Here is a 22,515-nt window from a genome sequence, read left to right as displayed (position 1 = left end):
CACTATCCACCCTTGTAAACAGCCATTCCCCTTCCTGTTTATATGCTCCTTTCAGATATTGGAAGGCCACAATGAGGTCTCCCTGGCTATCCTTCAACTTACAATACACTTTTTCTTCTAAAGGCTTGTAAGTGAATGCCCAAGAATAAAAACGGGGAGGGGAGAAATCTAGAAGGTGACCACAGATGAGAAGAAATATAATTACAATGCATAGGTAAAAGGAGATGAGCATGATAAAGAAAACCCCAAAAGGTTCCCCAAAAAAGATGGAAGAAGCAAAAAAGAGCTTAAAGAATCAAGAAGTCTGCTTTGAAGGTTTAATATCTTAACATGCTCTGATCAGCTTCCAACAAAGACGAGGTGAGTGTAGAACAGCTGCCTTTGACTTCGAGACTGTCCGTGTGTCTGTAGGTCTGCAGTGGGGTCCGTAGCTGGGAGGTGCTGGGGAGCTGCCTCTGCCCATGCACTGGAGATCCTCAGGCTACATGTAGGAGCACGGTGGGGTGGATGCTTTCCTCATGCTTTGGTTGGTGCCTTGGCCAGGTGCAGACATGGGCTGGTTGGAGGAGGCTGCACTGCTCTGGTTCTGTGCGTGTCCAGATGTCTGTCTGGAAGGCAGAGGGGATGCACGAGAGGAGCAGCCTCCTGCCCTGCTTCCCTGTGCTGCCCTCCCCTGCACAGCACTGCTCACCGGGTTGCAGGTCTGCCAGCCATTGCCATGGCCATGTGGGGCTGCCTGTGTCCCCAAGGCTGTGTGAAAAGGGCCACTGCAATCAGCAGGTCTGATGCCAGCACCTGCAGTGGGGCCAGGGCTCAGGAAAGCAGCACTGAACATTGGGGTAGGGGAAGGGGCCCTTAGGGAGCTTCCAGGGTCTCTAGAATGTGTACTGTCTGTGGCTGTCTTATCTGTCCTGTGTGGCATGGAGACCAGATGGAGAGCTGCGGACAGGTGTGTGTCCTGTGCTGGTTCCATGTTGGTACGTATGCCCATCTGCAAGGCAGAGGGGAGGGAAGAAAGGAGCAGCCTCCTGCCCTGCTTCCCTGTGCTGCTCTCTCCTGCACAGCCCTGCTCACCGGGTTGCAGGTCTGCCAGCCATTGCCATGGCCATTTGGGGCTGCCTGTGTCCCCAAGGCTTTGTGGAAAGGGCCAATGCAATCAGGTGGTGTGGTTCCAGCACCTGCAGTGGGGCCATGGCTCAGGGAAGCAGCACGGAACATTGGGGTAGGAGAAGGGGTCCTTAGGGACCTTCCAGGGTCTCCAGAATGGATTCTGTTTGTGGCTGACTTATCTGTCCTGTGCACCATGGAGAGCAGATGGAGAGCTGAGGACAGGTGTGTGTCCTGCTCTGGTTCCGTGTTGGTGTGGATGCCCATCTGCAAGGCAGAGGAGAAGCAAGAAAGAAGCAGCCTCCTGTGCTGCTCTCTCCTGCACAGCACTGCTCACCGTGTTGCTAGTCTGAAAATGGTTTCCTTGGCCATTTGGGGCTCACTGTTTCACCAACACCATGTTGACACGGCCACTGCAATCATTTGGTGTGGTGCCAGCACCTGCAGTGGGGTCAGGACTCAGCAAAGCAGAGTAAGAGGTTTGGGGTAAGACCAGGGGGACCTTGGAGAGCTTCCATGGTCCTGTAGGAGCTCGACTGGCTGCAGTATGGGGCTGACTTATCTTTTTTGTGGGCCATGAACAGCAGATTGGAGGGCTGAGCTGCAGCACTTATGGTCACCTGGTGCCATTTGTGTTGGGCTGTCCATCTGCAAGGCAGAGGGGAGGGAAGAAAGGAGCAGCCTCCTGCCCTGCTTCCCTGTGCTGCCCCTCCCCTGCACAGCCCTGCTCACCGGGTTGCAGGTCTACCGGTCATTGCCATGGCCATGTGGGGCTGCCTGTGTCCCCAAGGCTGTGCGGTAGGGGCCACTGCAATCAGGTGGTGTGGTGCCAGCACCTGCTGTGGGGCCAGGGCTCAGGAAAGCAGCACTGAACATTGGGGTAGGGGATGGGGTCCTTGGGTAGCTTTCAGGGTGTCTAGAGTGGGTTCTGTCTGGGGCTGACTTATCTGTCCTGTGCACCATGGAGAGCAGATGGAGAGCTGAGGACAGGTGTGTGTCCTGCTCTGGTTCCATCTTGGTGCAGATGCCCACCTGCAAGGCAGAGGGGGAGGAAGAAAGGAGCAGCCTCCTGCCCTGCTTCCCTGTGCTGCTCTCTCCTGCACAGCACTGCTCACCGGGTTGCTGGTCTGAAAATGGTTTCCTTGGCCATTTGGGGCTCACTGTGTCAGCAACGCCACGTTGACACGGCCACTGCAATCAGGTGGTGTGGTGCCAGCACCTGCAGTGGGGCCATGGCTCAGGGAAGCAGCACTGAACATTGGGGTATTGGAAGGTGTCCTTGGGTAGCTTTCAGGGTGTCTAGAGTGGGTACTGTCTGGGGCTGACTTATCTGTCCTGTGTGGCATGGAGACCAGATGGAGAGCTGCAGACAGGTGTGTGTCCTGCTCTGGTTCCGTGTTGGTGTGGATGCCCATCTGCAAGGCAGAGGAGAAGCAAGAAAGAAGCAGCCTCCTGTGCTGCTCTCTCCTGCACAGCACTGCTCACCGGGTTGCTGGTCTGAAAATGGTTTCCTTGGCCATTTGGGGCTCACTGTTTCACCAACACCACGTTGACACGGCCACTGCAATCATTTGGTGTGGTGCCAGCACCTGCAGTGGGGTCAGGACTCAGCATAGCAGAGTAAGAGGTTTGGGGTAAGACCAGGGGGACCTTGGGGAGCTTCCATGGTCCTGTAGGAGCACGACTGGCTGCAGTATGGGGCTGACTTATCTTTTTAGTGCAACATGTACAGCAGATTGGAGGGCTGAGCTGCAGCACTTATGGTCACCTGGTGCCATTTGTGTTGGGCTGTCCATCTGCAAGGCAGAGGGGAGGGAAGAAAGGAGCAGCCTCCTGCCCTGCTTCCCTGTGCTGCCCTCCCCTGCACAGCACTGCTCACCGGGTTGCAGGTCTGCCAGCCATTGCCATGGCCATGTGGGGCTGCCTGTGTCTCCAAGGCTGTGCGGTAGGGGCCACTGCAATCAGCAGGTCTGATGCCAGCACCTGCAGTGGGGCAGTGCTCAGGAAAGCTGTATCAAACTTTGGGGTGCGGGCAGGGGGATCTTGGGGACCTGCTGGGATCCCTGGAAAGGGCACTTTTTGTGGCTGTCTTATCTGTCCTGTGTGGCATGGAGAGCAGATGGAGAGCTGAGGACAGACGTGTGTCCTGCTCTGGTTCCATCGTAGTGCTGATGCCTATCTGCAAAGTAGAGGGTATGGACGAGAGGAGCAGCCTCCTGCCCTGCTTCCCTGTGCTGCTCTCTCCTGCACAGCACTGCTCACCAGGTTGCTGGTCTGAAAATGGTTTCCTTGGCCATTTGGGGCTCACTGTGTCACCAACGCCACGTTGACACGGCCACTGCAATCAGTTGGTGTGGTGCCAGCACCTACAGTGGGGTCAGGACTCAGCATAGCAGAGTAAGAGGCTTGGGGTAAGACCAGGGGGACCTTGGGGAGCTTCCATGGTCCTGTAGGAGCACGACTGGCTGCAGTATGGGGCTGACTTATCTTTTTTGTAGGGCATGAACACCAGTTTGGGGGGCTGAGCTGCAGCACTTATGGTCATCTGGTGCCATTTGTGTTGGGCTGTCCATCTGCAAGGCAGAGGGGAGGGAAGAAAGGAGCAGCCTCCTGCCCTGCTTCCCTGTGCTGCCCTCCCCTGCACAGCCCTGCTCACCGGGTTGCAGGTCTACCGGTCATTGCCATGGCCATGTGGGGCTGCCTGTGTCCCCAAGGCTGTCTGGAAGGGTCCACTGCAATCAGCAGGTCTGATGCCAGCTCCTACAGTGGGGTCCCGGCTCAGGGAAGCAGCAGCAAACAATGGGGTAGGGCAGGGGGTCCTTGGGGAGCTTCCAGGGTCCTGTCGGAGTGAGGTGGGGTGTGGGTTGGGAGTGACTTATCTGTCCCGTGGGTGAGCACAGGAGCGTCTCGCCGTGCTGCTGTGTCCCTGTCCGTGTGTGTGGCTGTGAGGCAGAGGAGGAGCAGCCGCCATCCATGGCCATGGGCTGCTGCTGCCCCCCACAGCCCTCGCTCACTCGGGTACTCAGCAGCCACCTCTGGCTGGCACTGCCCTTCTGGTCAGCATTCCAGGCTGCTGTGACACCAAGCTGGCTCTGGAACGCAGCCCCCAGCAGTGCTGTGCTCTTGTGACATGGCTGTGCCAGCGGCAGGGTGGTTCCTGGAGCTGGTGGCTGCCCTGGTGACGTGGCTGTGACATAGCAGGGCTGGTGCTGCCTGGGATGGGGCTGCTGCCTTCTGCCGTGCATGTAATAAAGAAAGCACTGAGTTGTTCTTCAGTTGGTGCCCATTGGTACTCAGGCTATGTGAGCATGAAGTTCACAGCCATTGCTCCCATTGCTGCGGTTTGACAGCCTCTGTCCCTTTCCAGATGCAGACAGAGTAATTCCTTCTCAGATATTCTGTATCTTCCACCCACTGCTGCCTCTGTGACCCTTCAGTTCCAGTGTTGCCCTTTGTATAAGGTTCTTTCTTACCCCCAAAGTCCACCAGCCCACATCTTTGCCCTGGGGTAGGATGGGCTGTGCAAACAGCCATATAACAGGCATGTCAGGTCAGAAGGGCATTCAGGAGCTGTTTGAGAAACTGTGGTTTTGGAACAGAGAGTGGCAGAGGGGTCTCATTGCTTTTGAGCATCTCCTCAATGAAGGCCATTGGGTTCTCAGCTTACCATTGGTTTTCAGGGCTAAGCCTCTTCCATGTGCACAGTGCTGCCATGAGCTGCCATGTTTCTGTGTGCCAGGGCACATGGTGTGACAGGAGGGGAGCCTGGATGGCAGCATGCAAGATCTTTTTCCTTGTAGGAGCATCTTTTTGTAGAGGAATGCTGAAGTGCCAGCCCAGGTCCTGCCTTGGGTGCAGCCCCTGAGGGAAGATGAAGCACCCACAAGCAAGGGGTGCACCCACAAAGCAGTGTTGGACAGGACGTGCTACTGCCTGCCCTGGGATCTCATTGTGTTTGTTAGTGCACAGTGCTGGTGGGTTGGTGGTTTTGGTGGTGTGGACAGTTGGGTGCGTGGAGCAAAAATGTTCCACTGTTTGCTCCGGATGGGCACCTACTATGTTCTTTCGACCTGACTTCAACTCTGATGGAAAAATAACTGCTACAGTGAACTGGGGACTCCTCAAGGGAGGATTTAGGAGCAAAGCAGAGCAGGGTGAACTGTTGGTGTAAGTGTCCCTCCAGTCAGCTGCCACAAAGGAATGTCACATGATAGGAAACCTACCTCTGGAGTACAATGCCTACAGGTATAAGTAGAGGCTGCATCTTGATGTCTCAAGTACCACTACTGCTCTTCGGTTACACGTGCAGGGCACTCAGCTCTGCTACAGTGCAGCATTCCTGCTGGGTTGCAGGTCCTGCAATGAGATGCTATGGTGGCTTTGGAACTGCATTTGCTGGATTGCAAGCAAGCTTGAGACTTTATTTTTCATCCCTCCCTTCTTTCAGGGCAGAGAGTGTCTGCAGATCCAAAGCGATTGCTGCGGGAGTTGTAAATGGCCAGTTATTTTGGCAGGATGCTCACCTTGAAACCTGACTCTGTTAACGTGGCTGGAAGAGAAAGAAGCAGTAAGAAATAATTAGCTAATGCCCCTACGCCTGCGTTCTCTTGTTCCTTCAGATTACATATCCTGGTGAGCTGCAGGAAAAGAAGTTGCAGGATCTCAACTGCTGCAGGACCTGACCCTGCAGTTCAGTTGTACATCTGATTCTGGCAGAAAACCTTTGGAGGTAGCTGCTGAACCTCATCTCACATTGCCAACAGGCTCATCTCCTTTCTCTGCTCCAAGTATAACCACTGCTTAATTCCACCTTAAGCTTAATTCCATAGGACCAGCAGTGCAAGTTATGTGAAGCTCTAGAACTGAAGTCAGAGGCACAGATGACAACATCTTATGAGAAAGTAACCCTTGGTTTTCAGTGTTGCCACGTCTATATATTAGTGCAACGACTTTGCAGGAAAATGTGAAGCTCAGAGAAGCTCTGCTAGCCTGCTAGTAGTGCTGAGCCCTGCTCCCTGTGAGAATCCCTGACCATGCTTGGCAGAGGCAGCTTGAAATGGGATAAGCAAATAGTGCCTGAGCTCTGGGTCCTCTTCGTTTCCCACCTATCAAGTTGCAAGCCTCAAAGCTGTTTACAAATCGAGAGCACTTTGCAAATTGGCATCTCAAAATGGTGGGTGAACATACCTGAGGGCACTCACAGCCATGGCATTGGGTGCCACCTGGTTGAGGGCAGGCTTGTTCAAAGGGAATGGACCAGCTGGGAGGTTAAATGCTACAGGGGCAGGAGGAAGCCCTACAGCAAGGCAAACTGGGCTCTGCTCCTGGTAAGGTGATAAGCTGGGCAGGAGCCAGGGGTGTGCCCTGACCATGAGGGTGCTGGTAGCATGCTGGGCTGGGTAAATGGGAGCAGAGCTGGGAGATGGAGGGATGGGGATATTCCTTTTTGCTCCACTAGTGCTTCCTATCCCCTCCTGCTGCTTAGTAGAGCCCAGGCACTGAGAGCTATCCCTAACCCCTCTATGGCTGGATGTGTGGTGCAAGCATAGAGTCATACAGACCTTAGAGTTGAAAAGAACCTCTGAAGGCCATGCAGTCCAACTCCTCTGCAGTGCACAGGGACACCACAGGTAGATCAGGTTGCCCAGGGCCTGGTCCAGCCTCACCTTGAAAGTCTCCAGGGATGGAGCACCCACCACATCTCTGGGCAACCTGTTCAGTGCCTCACCACCCTCACTGTAAAAGACTTTGTCCTTGGATACAAGGATATACTGGATACTAAAAGAGTCTAACATATAGGTGTAAGGCTGAGAAAATAAGGCAGGAAGGAGAAAGGGGAAAAAGAAAGAAGAGCCATGCTCAGAAACTCAGCTCTAGCCCTTTCACTAGCGAAAAGCATCTCTTTCCTTCCTTATCCCTTCTCTGGCCCCAGCCATGTTCAGGTGGTGTCAGCCTCCCCTTCCCTGCTGCCGTCACCTTATCTGTCACCTCCTTGTGTGCTGGACCTTTCCCCACCCGCAACAGGAGCAGCAGTGGCTGCTGCCTCTTGATTGCTGCCTTCTGCCCCATGCACGTGTGCCTGGGGAGCTGTTTTGCTAACAGCAAAGGTCTGCAGCCCTGTGTGCTCAGCGGGTGCAGGCTTAGGGCTGCCTTTTTGCCTTTGGCAGGTTGGTCCCTATGGTTTTGAAGCACCCTGCTCTGTGCCACGTGCTTTGCCACCAGTGAGGTGTCCTCTGAATGGCAGCAGTGGGGCTCAGAGGCTCTGGGGGATCCCTCACTCCCTTCGATGGGGACACTCAGTGCTGCTTCTGCAAGATGTCACACCCTGTGCTGAGCTTAGGCCCCTGCATGCAGTGCTATCACAGCAGTCACAGCCTGCCAAAGCCACCAGAGTGGGGGACATGGGTCCTCGGTGGCTGCCCTTTGTGCTGCAAGACAGCCTGCTGTCTTATCATTCCTCTTCTAATCATTCTTATCATTCTTCCTCCTGACACGCTGGTGTTGGGGCAGTCCCCAGCGATCACCTATAGGAGAGCTGGAGGCTCGTTTTTGGGAATTGAGCACATATCAGAGCAAGGTCCCTTCCCTGGGACCTGCTGTGGCTGCTGGGCTGTGAGCAGCTTCCCTCTGCCCTCCCCATACAGCCACATGGCCTGAGGGGCTCCGAGCTGAATGGAGGTTTGTCTGTTCCGGTATGCAACAGCAGAGCTTATTGGTGCTTAAAAAACAAGGACTTTTGGGCACCCATGTGTTTTGCTGTTGTTGTTTTTTTTAAAGGATATTAAGAAAAGAATGTCCAAATAAAGCACTTGGTAATCTCAAAGGAACTCCCTGTGGTTTCTGTGTTGCAATGAACAGTGCTGCAGACACTCATCCAGTGCCGATGGGGGGGACTTCACTCCTTCCAAGTTGGTGTTTCTGAGCTAACGGAGCTTGGTGCTAACCTTGCCTCATTTCACAGAGTCACAGAATGGCTTGGGCAGCTGTTCCAGCACCTCACGTCTTTAAAGTGGAGCTACGTACTGCATTATGACAGTGTGAGATGAGGGTTTCGAGCACTTTAGCCTCGAACTCTTCCCATCAGTCATTTCCTTTCTGTCTGGGTGCCCCTGAGCAGCACCCCATGATTTTCCTTTCCTCCAGGCCTTGCACAGCCGTGCTGTGAGTAGTGGTTTGCTTGGCTTGCTGAGCTGCTCCCTGTGCAGAGCTGCTGCCCTGCTCACAGCTCTGCAGCTGCCTGACCTCTGTCTTAAATGCCAGTGGGGTTTCACCCTTGCCTTTTGGATTCCATTTGCCTTTTTTAACCCTTCTTTCCAGCTGGAAGCAGCACAGTTGTAGAGATGCTCTACGGGGAGACTTCAGTGATCAGCAGTGGGTGTTCCCCCTGCTGTTAAACTAACACGATGTGCCTCATGAAATTGCCATGGCAGATTGCCATTTCCTACCTTGTGGACCTTAAGGTAAATGTTTGAATTACGCCTTTCAGAGCGAGATCCGATCGCTCTCAGCTGAACTGTGAACAGTAGTAAATGTGCTCTCCCTACGTGCAGCTGACAGAGCTGCCGTTCCTTCCTAAGTGTAATTAATGTCTATAGCCAAGTGTCGGATGAGCATTGCTTCTTCCTGCTGTGCTTGGCCGACCTTTTCCTTCTCACGTGTCCATTCCTTTTGGCAGTGGCATTCAGATGATGAGGCTCAGGATGCACGAGTGTTCATTTTTAGCACTCAGCCCTGCTGTGTGATGTCTGTGCCCCTCTGGTTGGAACCAGAAGCCCTTTCAGCAACTGGGGAACTCCCTGCATAGCAAATAGAGACCTCCCTCAGATCCTCTCCCATTTCCTGCTGGCACAAGGCTTCATGTATTGCTTTGTATTGAGCTCACTCATTTACATTGTATTTTGTTTTTAATTCTTTACCCTGAATAGGTGGGTGGGATGTCACTGGATGTCGGTGCAAAGCATAAAGAAACTGCTGTCTTTATGTTCCCAAAGTCAAACAAATAAAATGTTGTTTCACTGGTACAGGTACCACTTTTGGGAGTACAATTTACTTTTCCATCAGCATGATGCTAGCTCTTACAGATAAATCACAGAGTCACAAAATGGCCTGGGTTGGAAGGGACCTCAAGAATCATGAAGCTCCAACCCCCCCACCACACACAGGACCACCAACCTCCACATTTCAGACCAGCCCAGGCTGCCCAGGGCCCCATCCAACCTGGCCTTCAACACCTCCACGGATGGACGGGGCATCCACAGCCTCTCTGGGCAGCTGTTCCAGCACCTCCCCACTCTCTCTGTCAACAACTTCCCCCTCACATCCAACCTCAGTCTGCCCTCCTTCAGCTTCAAACCATTTCCCCTTGTCCTGCTCTTATCTCCCCTCTCAGAGTTGCCTCCCCTCCTGTTTGTAGGCTCCCTTTAGGTCCTGGAAGGCTGCACTGAGGTCACCCCGCAGCCTTCTCTTCTCCAGGCTCAACAAGCCCAGCTCCCTCAGCCTGTCTTTGTAGGGGAGGTGCTGCAGCCCTCTGAGCATCTTTGTGGCCCTCCTCTGGACCCTCTCCAACAGCTCCCTGCCTTTGTTGTATTGGGGACCTCAGACCTGGCCGCAGTACTGCAGATGGGGCCTCAGGAGAACAGAGCAGAGAGGGACAATCCCCTCCCTGTCCCTGCTGGCCACCCCTCTGCTGATAGAACCCGGTATGCCATTTGCTTTCCGAGCTGCAGGAGCACACTGCTGGCTCACGTTCAGTTTTTCACCCACCAGGACCCCCAGGTCCTTCTCTGCAGGGCGAATAAAACCTCTCTCCATACTCTGGTTTCTCTTCGGATTGTATAAAACCAAGGTCTTCTTTGGAGAACTGTCTTTGCTTGGTGGTTGTATCACGTTCTGTTTACAAATGCATTCTTTCTGAGCTTTGGAGTAATTGTGGAAGTGTGTTTTTAATTCTTTGTGTTTGACTGACAGCGTTCATGAGACCCTCCCAAATGCAGTCCATAATCCACGCCTGCGGAGTGGTGAAGGCAGCTGTTAGGAGAATGCAGGGGGCATTTCCCTTCTGATGGAGTAACACTTTTATATGCATTTATATGTTTATATAAATAAGGATGGTACAGAAAAAAGTGGTACAAGCTAGCTTTGCAGTGCATGCTCGTTCTGCACTGGAACAGGTTGCCCAAGGAGGCTGTGGATGCCCCATCCCTGCAGGCATTCAAGGCCAGGCTGGATGTGGCTCTGGGCAGCCTGGGCTGCTGGTTGGCGACCCTGCACATAGCAGGGGGTTGGAACTGGATGAGCATTGTGGTCCTTTTCAACCCAGGCCATTCTATCATTCTGTGATTCTATGGCTTGTTGCACTGCAGCTCCACAAACTGCTTGAAAACAGTATGCATAATTCTGATCCTGATTTTGAGTACTAAATGCAAACCTTCCATTGTCTTTTGCAGAACCAGAAAACAAAAGAGCAGATTGAAAACTTGCTGCAGAATGGAAAGCATAAGGAGCTGCGGGATCGCCTCTGCTGCAGGCTGACCTTTGGGACTGCCGGGCTCCGCTCTGCCATGGGAGCAGGCTTCTGCTACATCAACGACCTCACCGTGATCCAGTCAACACAGGTGAGCTGCAGAGGAGAGAACTGAAGGGCTTCACAGTAAACTTTTGGGTCGTAACTGTTCTGCTGATAGATAAACTGAAGGTGAAATGGAGCCGTTCAACGGTACGGCGATAGCATCAAAAGTTTTAGGACTGGAGGAAAAATGAAGTAGCTTGAACTGGTTTAATCATGTCATCATTCAGTCATAGAATGGCTTGGGTTGGAAGGGGCCTCAAGGATCATGAAGCTCCAACCCCCCCTGCCTCAAGCAGGGCCACCAACCTCCATATCTAATACTAGACCAGGCTGCCTAGGGCCCCATCCAACCTGGCCTTGAACACCTCCAGGGATGGATGGGGCATCCACAGCCTCTCTGGACAGCTGTTCCAGCAACTGGGCATCCTTGCATAGAATCACTTCAGCTGGAATCTAGGTGAATTCTATTACTCTGCTCTGAAGCTGGAGATCATTGGCTGTCATGAGAACTGTTTGTATTATGCAAAAAGACCACCACCAAAACCAATAAAAACGGAAGAAAACCAACCCCAAGAGCAAAACCACCCCCAGTCCCACAAGCCTTTGCTTTTTAGCCAAAGTTGTGAACGAGGACACAAAACAAATAGCCAGTTTTATTAGGAGAACAAGCAGGGAGTAAGATAAAAAAGCAAATATAGGCTGACTGCGAAGAACATCTGTTGTAAACTGCTTAACTTCTGGGATGGCCTTCCAGTAACAGCAGTTGATAGCGTTGTTTGCAGTGGCTTTGGATAGTGTGGTTAAGTGCCTCTGCATAACTGTAGCTTTGTCTTTAGCTCTTGTTTTAAAACAGAGAAGTCAATGAGTTGGAGTGGACTGAACCTCAGACTGCAAACCTGGTGTTACATCCTGCATCAAAGAAGCTGATGCTTCATGGCTTACCTATGATTTAATATTTATACTTGGGTTAGAGATAAAATCATAGAATATTTTGATAAGAAACCATTGTAAACAGATGTTGATCTTCAAAGTTTGGAGTAGAGTGTTTTGTGATGGACTTCTTGATACGAGTATTGCAGAGATCTTGGAACTTGACTGCCATTTGGGTAGTTGTGCATTGGGTTTGAGGAATGCACTGCTGCTAGAAAGGGTCTTATGGGATGGGGTAAAGTTTTGGACACGGAGGCTTTAGTCTTAATTTCCTTCTGTCATAGTGATGAGGCTCCATGGTGTATGTTAGAAGGGCACAAGAGCTGGTACATGGAATTGAGGAGCTGTAGAGTCATGGAGGTTGTGAACACTGGTGGCAGGGGCTCCTCATTGCTAACACATCTTTCCCTTGAACCAGTTTTGGCTATTAGGACTAGCTCTTTAAGCTGACTGACAACCAAGACTAGCTGTTTAAGCTAATAGCAACCAGCCCTCTGGACTTGTTCTTTCAGTGCCTTTTACCCTTCTTTTTTCTCTGTGTTGATTTTGGTCTTGAAGGCCAAAAGAGGAGTGGAAAATGATCAGATTTCTCCAATTCCCTCCCTTCTACTTTTTTAAGCAACGTTTGAATGTCCAAATAAATCAACATCTGGATTAATGTAGGGCTTTATTGTCTCTGCTGTTCTTTACAACAGTGTTTTGCTCATAGCAGGTGATATATTCTTTCTCCAAGAGCTTGGTCCCTTGTTGACTTCTTTCTCCACCTTTTCAGTAAACACCTTGGGAAGGAACAGCTGATGTTGATTTGGTTACTGATCAGAAGTGCTCCATGCTCCTTCTCCATCTTGCTGTCCCATAGTGGTTTTGTTCTTCAGTTTACTCACTGTACAGTACTGGGACCCACCTCAGTTGATGTGTTGCTCTGTCCCTTTTTTCCCTCAAACAGGTTGATTAAATGCTTAATCTCCAGTAGTAAGCTACACAAGAAATTAATTGAGAATACATTTCAAGTAGATCTGTCATTGCTCTGATCTTAAGCATGTCTAACAGGAGGCTGAGTAGTGATTTATCCAGGATTGTAATCATGCTGTGTTATCATTCCTGACATCGATAGTCACTCTTAGCACCATAAAGCACGTGCAAATGTTAAGCACAAAGCAGCTGGGTTCCTAGTATGTAAATTACAGCTTTCTGCCAGCCTAGTGGAGGTGGTAGGAAGCAAGGAAAGAGAAGTGTTAAATCCTTCTGAAAACAAATAGCATGAGTCAGCAAATGGATGCTCTGCATTTCCCTTCCTTATGAACATAGAAAATACAAACGGGTTTGGACTGTGTGTGTTAAATATACTTCATGTCCTTATTCTCGAGGATTGAAAATAAAACAAACTGATATATTTGCCACCATTTATTATTCTCAGAATATCAATAGAAAGTTCTCATTAGGATAAACCTGTTGAAACTTGTCTGCTCTGTCAGCTGTTTTGTTGGTAAATGGCACTTCAGCCACGAACATGAACACCAAAGGGTTCTATTACATGATTTATTAAGGGTTACTAAAGTCTTTTACTGTAATACTCAGAACTTAAACATTTTTATATAGCTCTGTCTGTGCAGGTTAATGCTCTGAAATCAGACCTTCACGGATAGGGCTGAAATAATTTGTTTTCTCTTGGCTCAGTGCAAAGAGTTACGAAGGCTTGGAGCAGGCAGGACTCTGTTAAAGCTGCTGGCACTGCTGGTGGCTGACTTGTACACCTGCAGCCCAAGCTTCTGAGGTGAAACCAAATTCCAAGAGCTCTTTGTAGTTTCCCAAGGAGAGAAGCATCGTGCTGGAGCTCACCAGAGTTTGAAGCCTGACCTTATATCTGACTGTTTGGTCTTTTTGGTTTCATCCGAGGTCTAACAAAGTTTGCTTTAGGTTTCTAGCATCTAAACTGGGCATTTTAGAGCGATGCTTCCTTCAGTTCTGGCATCAGCACGTTTGCAGATGACACTGAGTGGAGTGGTGCAGTTGATACAACAGAAGCTGTGGATACCCCATTGCTGGAGGTGCTCAAGACCAGGTTGGATGGGGCCCTGGACAACCTGATCAGGTGCTTGATTTAATGGTTGGCGATCCTGTCCACAGCAGGGGGTTGAAATTAGATGATCTTTGAGGTCCCTTCCAACCCAACCCAAGCCACTCTGTGATTCTTTAGGAGCAGAGCCAACATCTTGCTAGTGCAGAGGAATGAAGAGCTGTCACCCCACTCTTCAGCCAGTGCAGCCTGCTGAGTTTGGAGCTGCTCACACTCTGAGCTCCTGAGGTCTGCATGCTGCCTTTGTTTGCTGGGGCTCATGGAAGCGTGTCTGGGCTTGGCTCAGCTGGCCAACTGATAAGCACTCTTGGCAGAAAGCAGAAAGCTTGGCTTTGGTCAGCAGGGAGTCTGTTTGCAAGTTCAGTTTCTTGGGCCTTCGTTGCTTCTGAAAGGGAAAAGATGGCTGGGGTTCATTTGCTCCCTCTGCACACCTTCTGTTTTAAGTTGTGTATCAAAGCCACTTATCAGGTTAGAAAAAGCAATCAGGGGAGCAGATACAAACTTATTTCTGAAGTAAATTGCATTAGACTTAATCTGTACAATTGAGTGCTTCTGGCTCTCTTATTTCAGAAGCTAATGATGCTACGAGAGTTTTGTAGGACCTTACCTGAAAATGGGCAGCACTGTCTCTAAATCTGTCCTTAACTACTACACACCATTCAAATAGGTCTATTAGAATTACATCTTAGACATTCATTACACCTTAGACATGGGTGTAGTGAAAATACTTCCTTAAGTTAAAACAAACCTTTGTTAAGATGCATGCTTAAGCACATGCTGTGTTCTTCATTGGCATGGTTATGTTGATGCCATGGAAAGTTGGATACAGAAGGGCACAGATACCCAGGAGCTGCTTCTGATTCTTCTGAAGGTTGTAGGGACATAACCTATGCATAAAGCCTACATCTCTGTCCTGTTTAACATCCAAGTGTTCATCATTTGGACGTGAGGGTGAGGAAGGAATTTGATGTGTGGAATCCTGGAGATGCTGAGTCTGCCAGAAGAGAGGGTTCAGTGGATGGTCTTACTTTTACAAACAGAGTTCTGTGCCTTTCTGTGCTCCCATGTGGATGGGAGCATCCTTTGCCCAAGGAGGCTGTGGATGCCCCATCCCTGCAGGCAGTCAAGGCCAGGCTGGATGTGGCTCTGGGCAGCCTGGGCTGCTGATTGGCGACCCTGCACACAGCAGGGGGTTGGAACTGGATGAGCATTGTGGTCCTTTTCAACCCAGGGCATTCTGTCATTCTATGATTCTATGATTCTATGATCTGTCTGTGCTTACCTTGGCTTAGGCCAATCCTGTCCCTGTTGGTTCCCTGTTTCTATGCAGTTCCAGTTCATGTCACATGGTGCTGCTTCCTTTGTAAACCTTGGCTCTCTTGTGCAATTTCCTGGGGTTTGAGGAACGAGTTCAGGATACACTCTGCATTGTGCCCTGACATCGGGATTCTACTAGCCAAACAAGGACCTTCTGCTAAGAAACCTCAGGCTCGTCTCCCTCTGTCATGCTCAGTCCATTCCAGCCAAACGTGAGCACATTCTTCCCATTCCCCTGCCTCATATCTCTTTACAACCACGAGTGAAAGATCTTGAAGTTGTTGGGATGGTGCGAAGGTGACCTCGTGCCATGAGCCAGCATCCAGTTTCATCAGGATTCAGATAATTTACTGAAGTGTTTCTCTGTGCATCCCTCTGCAGTAACCCTACGGCTGTGGCTGAAATGGTTCTCTGAAGAGGTATTCGTGTCCATGTGTCAGTGCTTCAAGTCCTTTCCTTGCTGCATAACCTTAAAAGAATTCAGCTAAACCAAGTTTAATGCCTAGAATCATAGAATGACAGAATGGCCTGGGTTGAAAAGGCCCACAATGCTCATCCAGTTCCAACCCCCTGCTATGTGCAGGGTCGCCAACCAGCAGCCCAGGCTGCCCAGAGCCACATCCAGCCTGGCCTTGAATGCCTGCAGGGATGGGGCATCCACAGCCTCCTTGGGCAACCTGTTCAGTGCGTCACCACCCTCTGGGAGTGAAAAACTTCCTCCTCATATCCAACCTAAACCTCCCCTGTCTCAGTTTAAGACCATTCCCCCTTGTCCTATCACTGTCCACCCTTGTAAACAGCCATTCCCCCTCCTGTTTATACGCTCCCTTCAAGTACTGGAAGTCCACAATGAGGTCTCCCCACAGCCTTCTCTTCTCCAAGCTAAACAAGCCCAGTTCCCTCAACCTTTCCTCATAGGAGAGCTGCTCCAGTCCTCTGACCATCTTAGTGGCCCTCCTCTGGACCTGCTCCAAGAGCTCCACGTCCTTCCTGTGCTGAAGTCAGTCTAGGTTCCTGACTTATGGCTTGCTGGTAGTACCAAGTCAGATCTACAGAAAGACACATCAAAGAATTGCTTTTAATGCAGTTATGCGTAATACTTCCTCCATCTACTCACCCCCAATGTCTTCTCTGATAAACTGCCATTGGGAATGCTCTGCTGTGGTGTACAGGAGACAAGACAACTTGTGTTTGTACTACAGTGTATGCCAGTGAGTGACTTCAATGGGGTAGGTCAACAGCAGTAAACTTCTTTTGAAACAGTGGGTAAGGAGGAAGCATCCTTTTAATGCAAGGTTAGATGCGTAGGATGAGCATTTGGTGCTGAAGAGATGCCTGACTTGTGCTGGGAGCCCAGGGCTAAAGACAGGCATTGACCAACACTGTCCTTGCAGTCTGAGTGGATGGATTTAGAAAAAAAAAATAATGTATTTTTCTCAATTGGGTCTTTAAAAAGATGGTTTGAATACGAGAAGCTGCAGAGTGGAAACAAGGATATCGCTGTTGTTGCTGAGCTGTATTTTCTACTGACATTACTCTGTATGTGAAAAACATCTTCAGTGTTTATGTAAACATCTTTAATGTTTAAATATCTGACACCAGAACTAATTCTTCCTTTTTTTCTCTCTTTTTTTTTTTCCTTCCAGGGCATCTACAAGTATCTTGAGAGATGTTTTTCAGACTTTAAGCAGAGAGGCTTTGTTGTTGGATATGACACACGAGGTCAGGTGACCAGCAACTGCAGCAGTAAGAAGTATGAGTATTGATTACATTTGCAAGACTAGAAATGTAATTGTGGCTTTGAATGCATTCCCTCCCATCAGAACAGTTTTGTGTTATGAAGTGTGCTTGCTTTGCCCTCCCTTAGCCCATTTAAATAGTAATGAACAGAGGCATGGGCTGAGCCCTTGTAATCCCAGGAACCCTGGTTTCTTCACCAGAGAGCTTACAGTCTAAATGCACAAGAACACTATGCAGACATTAAAAGGTTATTAAGCTCAGAGAGAGATTTGGAGGTGAAGGTATAACAGAGCACAGAATCCAGTGGCTCTTCAAGAAGCAGCTGTCTTCCAAGAGTTTTCCATTCCCTCACATCCTGCATCTCCCCACCTTTCCTTTTGACTTTTAGATACATGCAGTGTGTTATCCAGCAGGCTTTGGCATGAGGGTTGTAAGCATACCTGCTGCTCTGCACGTGCAAGGCTGTCATCTAGGTTGCCTGGATTATGTACAGTTTAAAAATGTAGAAGTATGAGGAAAACCATAGAATCATAGAATGGCTTGGATTGGAAGGGACCTCAAGGATCACAAAGCTCCAACCTCCCCACCACACACAGGACCACCAACCTCCACATTTCAGACCAGCCCAGGCTGCCCAGGGCCCCATCCAACGTGGCCTTCAACACCTCCACGGATGGACGGGGCATCCACAGCCTCTCTGGGCAGCTGTTCCAGCACCTCCCCACTCTCTCTGTCAACAACTTCCCCCTCACATCCAACCTCAGTCTGCCCTCCTTCAGCTTCAAACCATTTCCCCTTGTCCTGCTCTTATCTCCCCTCTCAAAGAGTTGCCTCCCCTCCTGTTTGTAGGCTCCCTTCAGGTCCTGGAAGGCTGCACTGAGGTCACCCTGCAGCCTTCTCTTCTCCAGGCTCAACAAGCCCAGCTCCCTCAGCCTGTCTTTGTAGGGGAGGTGCTGCAGCCCTCTGAGCATCTTTGTGGCCCTCCTCTGGACCCTCTCCAACAGCTCCCTGTCTTTCTTGTATTGGGGACCCCAGACATGGACGCAGTACTGCAGATGGGGCCTCACGAGGGCAGAGCAGAGAGGGACAATCCCCTCCCTGTCCCTGCTGGCCACCTCTCTGCTGATGGAGCCCAGGATACCATTTGCTTTCTGAGCTGCAGGAGCACACTGCTGGCTCACGTTCAGTTTTTCACCCACCAGGACCCCCAGGTCCTTCTCTGCATGGCTAAAAACATTCCTTTTCAGCCTCACCAACATGGAATTCAGACTTGATGCAGCACAGTCTCCATGTTTCACATGCTGAAGGAGCAAACGTTTCTCAGTTGTGTTTCCTTCGTCCCCTGGAGCTGACATGTAGTTACAATAGTTCTAAAATCAAACTGAACCTCCCTAAAAGAGGGCTGTCAGTCCAACCAACCTGCTCACCCCATGCTGTGTGAGTGGTGCTGTGCCTTTCTTGCATCATTTCCAATATCAAAGGAGCTGGCAGCTCTCCTGATGGTATCCCGTAATTAAGTTGATGTAAGCTATTGTGTTACAGGAGCAAAATTTCAGTGCATTCAGCTAGAAGCTGAGCTCTCAAATTCTTTTCTGTGATATCAGGTTACATTTGGTAGAAAGCTATAGTGAAATTCTGAGTACCTGAAATATACACTCGTCGTGGGAAGGTGTTGAAGCAATGGTTAATGCTTGTTTGTAAAAATAAGTGAGCAAAGAAGACGTTATTTAACCTCTCATTGGTTTTCCCTCTGAGCAAGAGTTCCTGTTGTTCATTTCTGAGCTGCCTTGAAAAGAGCAGCTTCGTATCAAACTGCTCTGTAAAAGAGAATGAGTTTCCCTGCTTCCTGGGAGGAGGATGTTAATACAAAGGCAAGGTTTAAAAATACTGATTCTGTTTCTGGATTTGGCACTTCCATGGTTTTGGGAGCTCACTTTGGTCCTTGAATTAAGGACAAGCTCCACACTGGAGGGCTCTGTATCTGTTCTTGATATTATTGCCTTATGCACATGACTGAAGTGCCTTATGCCCTTCAAACAGCAAATGAAAGTGCCCTGTCCAATTCTACAGCCCAGAAATGATTACACTGACTGCATGAAATGTAAGGGAAAACAAAACAAAACAGTACAAGGATTTAAGGAACAAGCAAAATGAAAATGAAAGTAATGCCCTGTGGCTGTTGGATTGTCGTGGGAGTTGGGTTGACTGAATATTTTCTGCTTCATGTTGGTAGACTTGCAAAGCTCACTGCAGCAGTCCTGCTGGCTAAAGATGTACCTGTATACTTCTTTTCAACATATGTCCCTACGCCCTTCGTGGTGAGTCGTGGTCTTCTTTTCACTTTCTTTTTCTTTCTCAGTACTGGACTAACCCAAACGGAGGCTTTCTTTAGTTGGTAATTTCACATTGGTGTTTATGGAGTTGGGAATAACGTTGCCGTGCAACAAAACAGCACTGTTCTGAAGAAGCTTTCTCTCTGTTACCAGCTTCAGAGAGCTGATTGATGAGCATTTGTTTATATACTTTTCAAATAAGCTGGTGAATGTTGAGCTGTTGCTCCTGTAGCATCCTCATAACTGTCCTAATAACATACCATCCTTCTGCCAGCTGCAGAATGCTTGGGTAAGTCACCACTTCTGGGTTTCTTTTTTAGCCCTATGCTGTTCAGCAGCTCAAAGCTGTCGCTGGTGTAATGATCACAGCATCCCACAACAGGAAGGAGGACAATGGGTACAAGGTAAGGCTTAGCCCTGAAGCTTGTAGCACACTGCAGCCAGCTGCTTTCCATATTACCTGCGTGTCTTCCATGTGCTGGGGGGAATCTTGGCTTCTTCTGAAGTATTTGTGTGTGCACATTAGAAGGAAATGTGATTCCAAGTAACATATCCTCCTGTAACCTTCTGAGTGACACACATTTTCATCTCAGACTAGAGATAAAGAGCACACAGCCTGTGTGTCTTGAACTCAAATGCATTGTGACATTGCATAGAGTCAGATCAGCAGCTGGGAGAATGCTTCAGCCCTTTATTATCTGGTCATCTCATAGGTTTAAAAACAAATTTAAAACAGAGCTAGAAGTTATGGGAATCAGAGTCATGGAATCTTTAAGGTTGGAAAAGATCACTAAGATCATCAAGTCCAACTGTCAACCCGTCCCCACCATGCCCATTAACCATGTCCAAACACAGCAGGTGACAGCAGTTAATTGCTGATTAATAAAGATCTGTGTGCTCCCTGCAAGACTGTGTTACCTGGGCAGTGAGAGACAGGTAGGTGGCTTCATTCTGAAAGCCTGGAACAGTAAAACACCCATCATAACAAACAGCACATTACTTCATTGCTTAGCGTTTAAAGAATCTGAACTGAATTCTAAACTTTAATTAAAATCAGCCTTCTGGGAGCTCAGTAGCAGCTTGGTGAGGAATGGCAATGATAGGAAAGCCAGTCTGACTGTGTACAGAGAGCTCCTGCAGGTGACTACACTGCACGTGTCCTGTGTCTACTTCAGTATTTGCATTGCTTGGATGTAACAAGCAATGACAGTTTTCCAAGCAGTTAGCAGTTAGCTTATTGAGCTTATTGAGCTTATTTAGCTTATCATGTCTCTGTCTTTAGAGGCAAAGTATTTTCCCTTTTTGTTTTTCTAGTCTTTCACAAAAACTGTTTCATGTTCAATATATCACCCGTCATTTCAGCAACTTGTGAAGGCTTTGGACAGCTTGACAAGATTGTGCTTTAGGAGATAATGAGTACCATCAAAAAGGGACAGGATGGTCTGAGTAGAAAGTCTGCACAGAGAAGGCAGCCATGCTGTTGGAAACAAACTATAGGAAAACAGGCATCTGAATCAATCTGCAACAATGGCTTTTTTTTTTAGCTCAGGTTTGGTAGCATTTCTATCTGAAAGATTACAGTTGTTCAGTTATGGGAAAAATGCACCTTGGCACAGTGCTTATCTGTTCTGCTTTGACCTCAGAAACAAGTTGTGCTGCTTTCCCTGAAGGAATGGCAGGCTGTGCAGAAGGCAGTGCTTCCATTCTGCTACACTTTGTGCAGCAGGGTGGCTTTCCCAGTCTCAATTTCTCGTGCCCCGATGATTTCAGTCATAGCAACTGAGCAACTTTGTCTGAAAAAAAAAGATCATTTTGTTTAAAAAATATTGTTTTGTGACTGCAGGATTCTAAACGAGTTGAGAATTGGGCCAGTCTGAAGCAGGCAGTGTGTGGAATCCTATAGCTAAGAGTATTTGTGAAGTCAGTAGTCTTTGTAAATAAACCGTGTCATCTTTTCCTTAAACTCCTACCAGGTTTATTGGGAAAATGGAGCTCAGATCAAATCCCCTCACGATAAGGAAATCATAAAATGCATAGAAGAGTGTGTTGAACCATGGAATGGCTCCTGGAACGAGAACCTCGTAGACACCAGTCCTCTTAGGCAGGATCCTCTGAAGAAAATTTGTGACTCCTATATGGAGGATCTGAAAAAGATCTGTTACCACAGGTGTAGTATGAAACGAAGTGCTCTTAAATGATGGTTTTAAGTCTTTGTGGTTTGCAGAAGCTGAGTGCTCTGATCTGCCACTAACATCACTGCCTGCCTGAGGCCGTTGTCCTGTCCTCCTCCTGCTGGGAGGAATCTGCAGCCCCCATTCTGTCTCACCCCATCCCTTCCCTGATGTGTCACTACGTTAAAAGGTCGTCTTCTTTAGGCCTGAACCCTACTTGAGGACAGTAAAGCACCCAGCTTCAGGCATGAGTCTGGTCAATGCCTTGGAACACGAGGCTACAATAATTCACCCCACTGTGAACCGTTTTATTTAATGCTCAAAGGGTTCTGAAGAAAATGCAGTGATTCAGAGTAAAGGTGCATGGAGTGGAATGGGATGGATAAGTTTAAATGTTAGTTGGGACAGAAGTGAGTAAGAGGAGGAGGATGAGGATGAGATAGAGCTGGAGTAAGATCTTCAGGATGGTGGAAGGAGTTTGATGCAGAAGCTGTTGGTTCAGCCCAGCTCAGCAGTAGGTAAATATCATAGAATCATAGAATTGCTCAAGTTGGAAAAGACCTTAAAGATCATCGAGTCCAACCACTACCTAACCAAACTACCCTAACTGTAACAGCCCTCTGCTAAACCATGTCCCTGAGCACCACATCCAAAAGGTTTTTAAGCACATCCAAGCATGGTGGCTCAACCACCTCCCTGGGGATCCTATTCCAGTGCTTAACAACCCTTTCTGTAAAGAAGTGTTTCCTGATAGCCAGCCTAAACCTCCTCTGGCACAACTTGAGGCCATTTCTGCTCGTCCTGTCACCTGCCAGCAGTGAGAAGAGACCAACCCCGCTGCCATTGCAATCACCTTTCAGGTATTTGAAGAGAGCAATAAGGTCTCCCCTCAGCCTCCTCTTCCCCAGACCAAACAGCCCCAGTTCCTTCAGTCTCTCTTCATTGGGCATATTCTCCAAGCCCTTTACAAGCCTTGTTGCCCTTCTTTGGACCTGCTCCAGCACCTCAAAGTCCTTTCTGTACTGAGGTGCCCAAAACTGAACACAGTACTTAAGGTGAGGCCTCACCAATGCTGAGTACAGGGCAGGATGACTTCCCTAGTCCTGCTCACCACACCATTCCTGATCCAAGCCAGGATGCCATTGGCCTTCTTGGCCACCTGGGCACACTGCTGGCTCATATTCAGCCGACTGTCCATCAGTACACCAAGGTCCCTTTCCATCAGGCAGCTCTCCAGCCACTCCTCCCCAGGCCTGTAGGGTTACCTGGGGT

The 22,515-nt window shown here is 49.2% G+C and overlaps 1 protein-coding gene across 2 annotated transcripts in view; it reads left to right on the top strand.

Annotated features, from left to right (window-relative positions):
* Positions 1 to 22,515, top strand: part of PGM2L1 (phosphoglucomutase 2 like 1) — a 39,332-nt gene that overhangs the window by 4,243 nt on the left and 12,574 nt on the right. Inside the window, exons 2-7 of one of the 2 annotated variants that reach the window (XM_040659152.2) lie at positions 8,425 to 8,567; positions 10,554 to 10,721; positions 16,646 to 16,752; positions 18,973 to 19,057; positions 19,393 to 19,476; positions 21,046 to 21,239. In XM_040659152.2, the coding sequence (XP_040515086.1) occupies positions 8,511 to 8,567; positions 10,554 to 10,721; positions 16,646 to 16,752; positions 18,973 to 19,057; positions 19,393 to 19,476; positions 21,046 to 21,239 (695 nt within the window). In that variant the 5' untranslated portion in view covers positions 8,425 to 8,510. The remainder of the gene's footprint in view (positions 1 to 8,424; positions 8,568 to 10,553; positions 10,722 to 16,645; positions 16,753 to 18,972; positions 19,058 to 19,392; positions 19,477 to 21,045; positions 21,240 to 22,515) is intronic. The other variant, XM_001233128.7, reaches the window with a different exon arrangement.

The sequence above is a fragment of the Gallus gallus genome, chromosome 1 (assembly GCF_016699485.2).
Source record: "Gallus gallus isolate bGalGal1 chromosome 1, bGalGal1.mat.broiler.GRCg7b, whole genome shotgun sequence".
Lineage (NCBI taxonomy): Eukaryota > Metazoa > Chordata > Aves > Galliformes > Phasianidae > Gallus > Gallus gallus.
The sequence above is the reverse complement of the archived record's forward strand: the minus strand, read 5'-3'. Positions and strand labels throughout refer to the sequence as shown.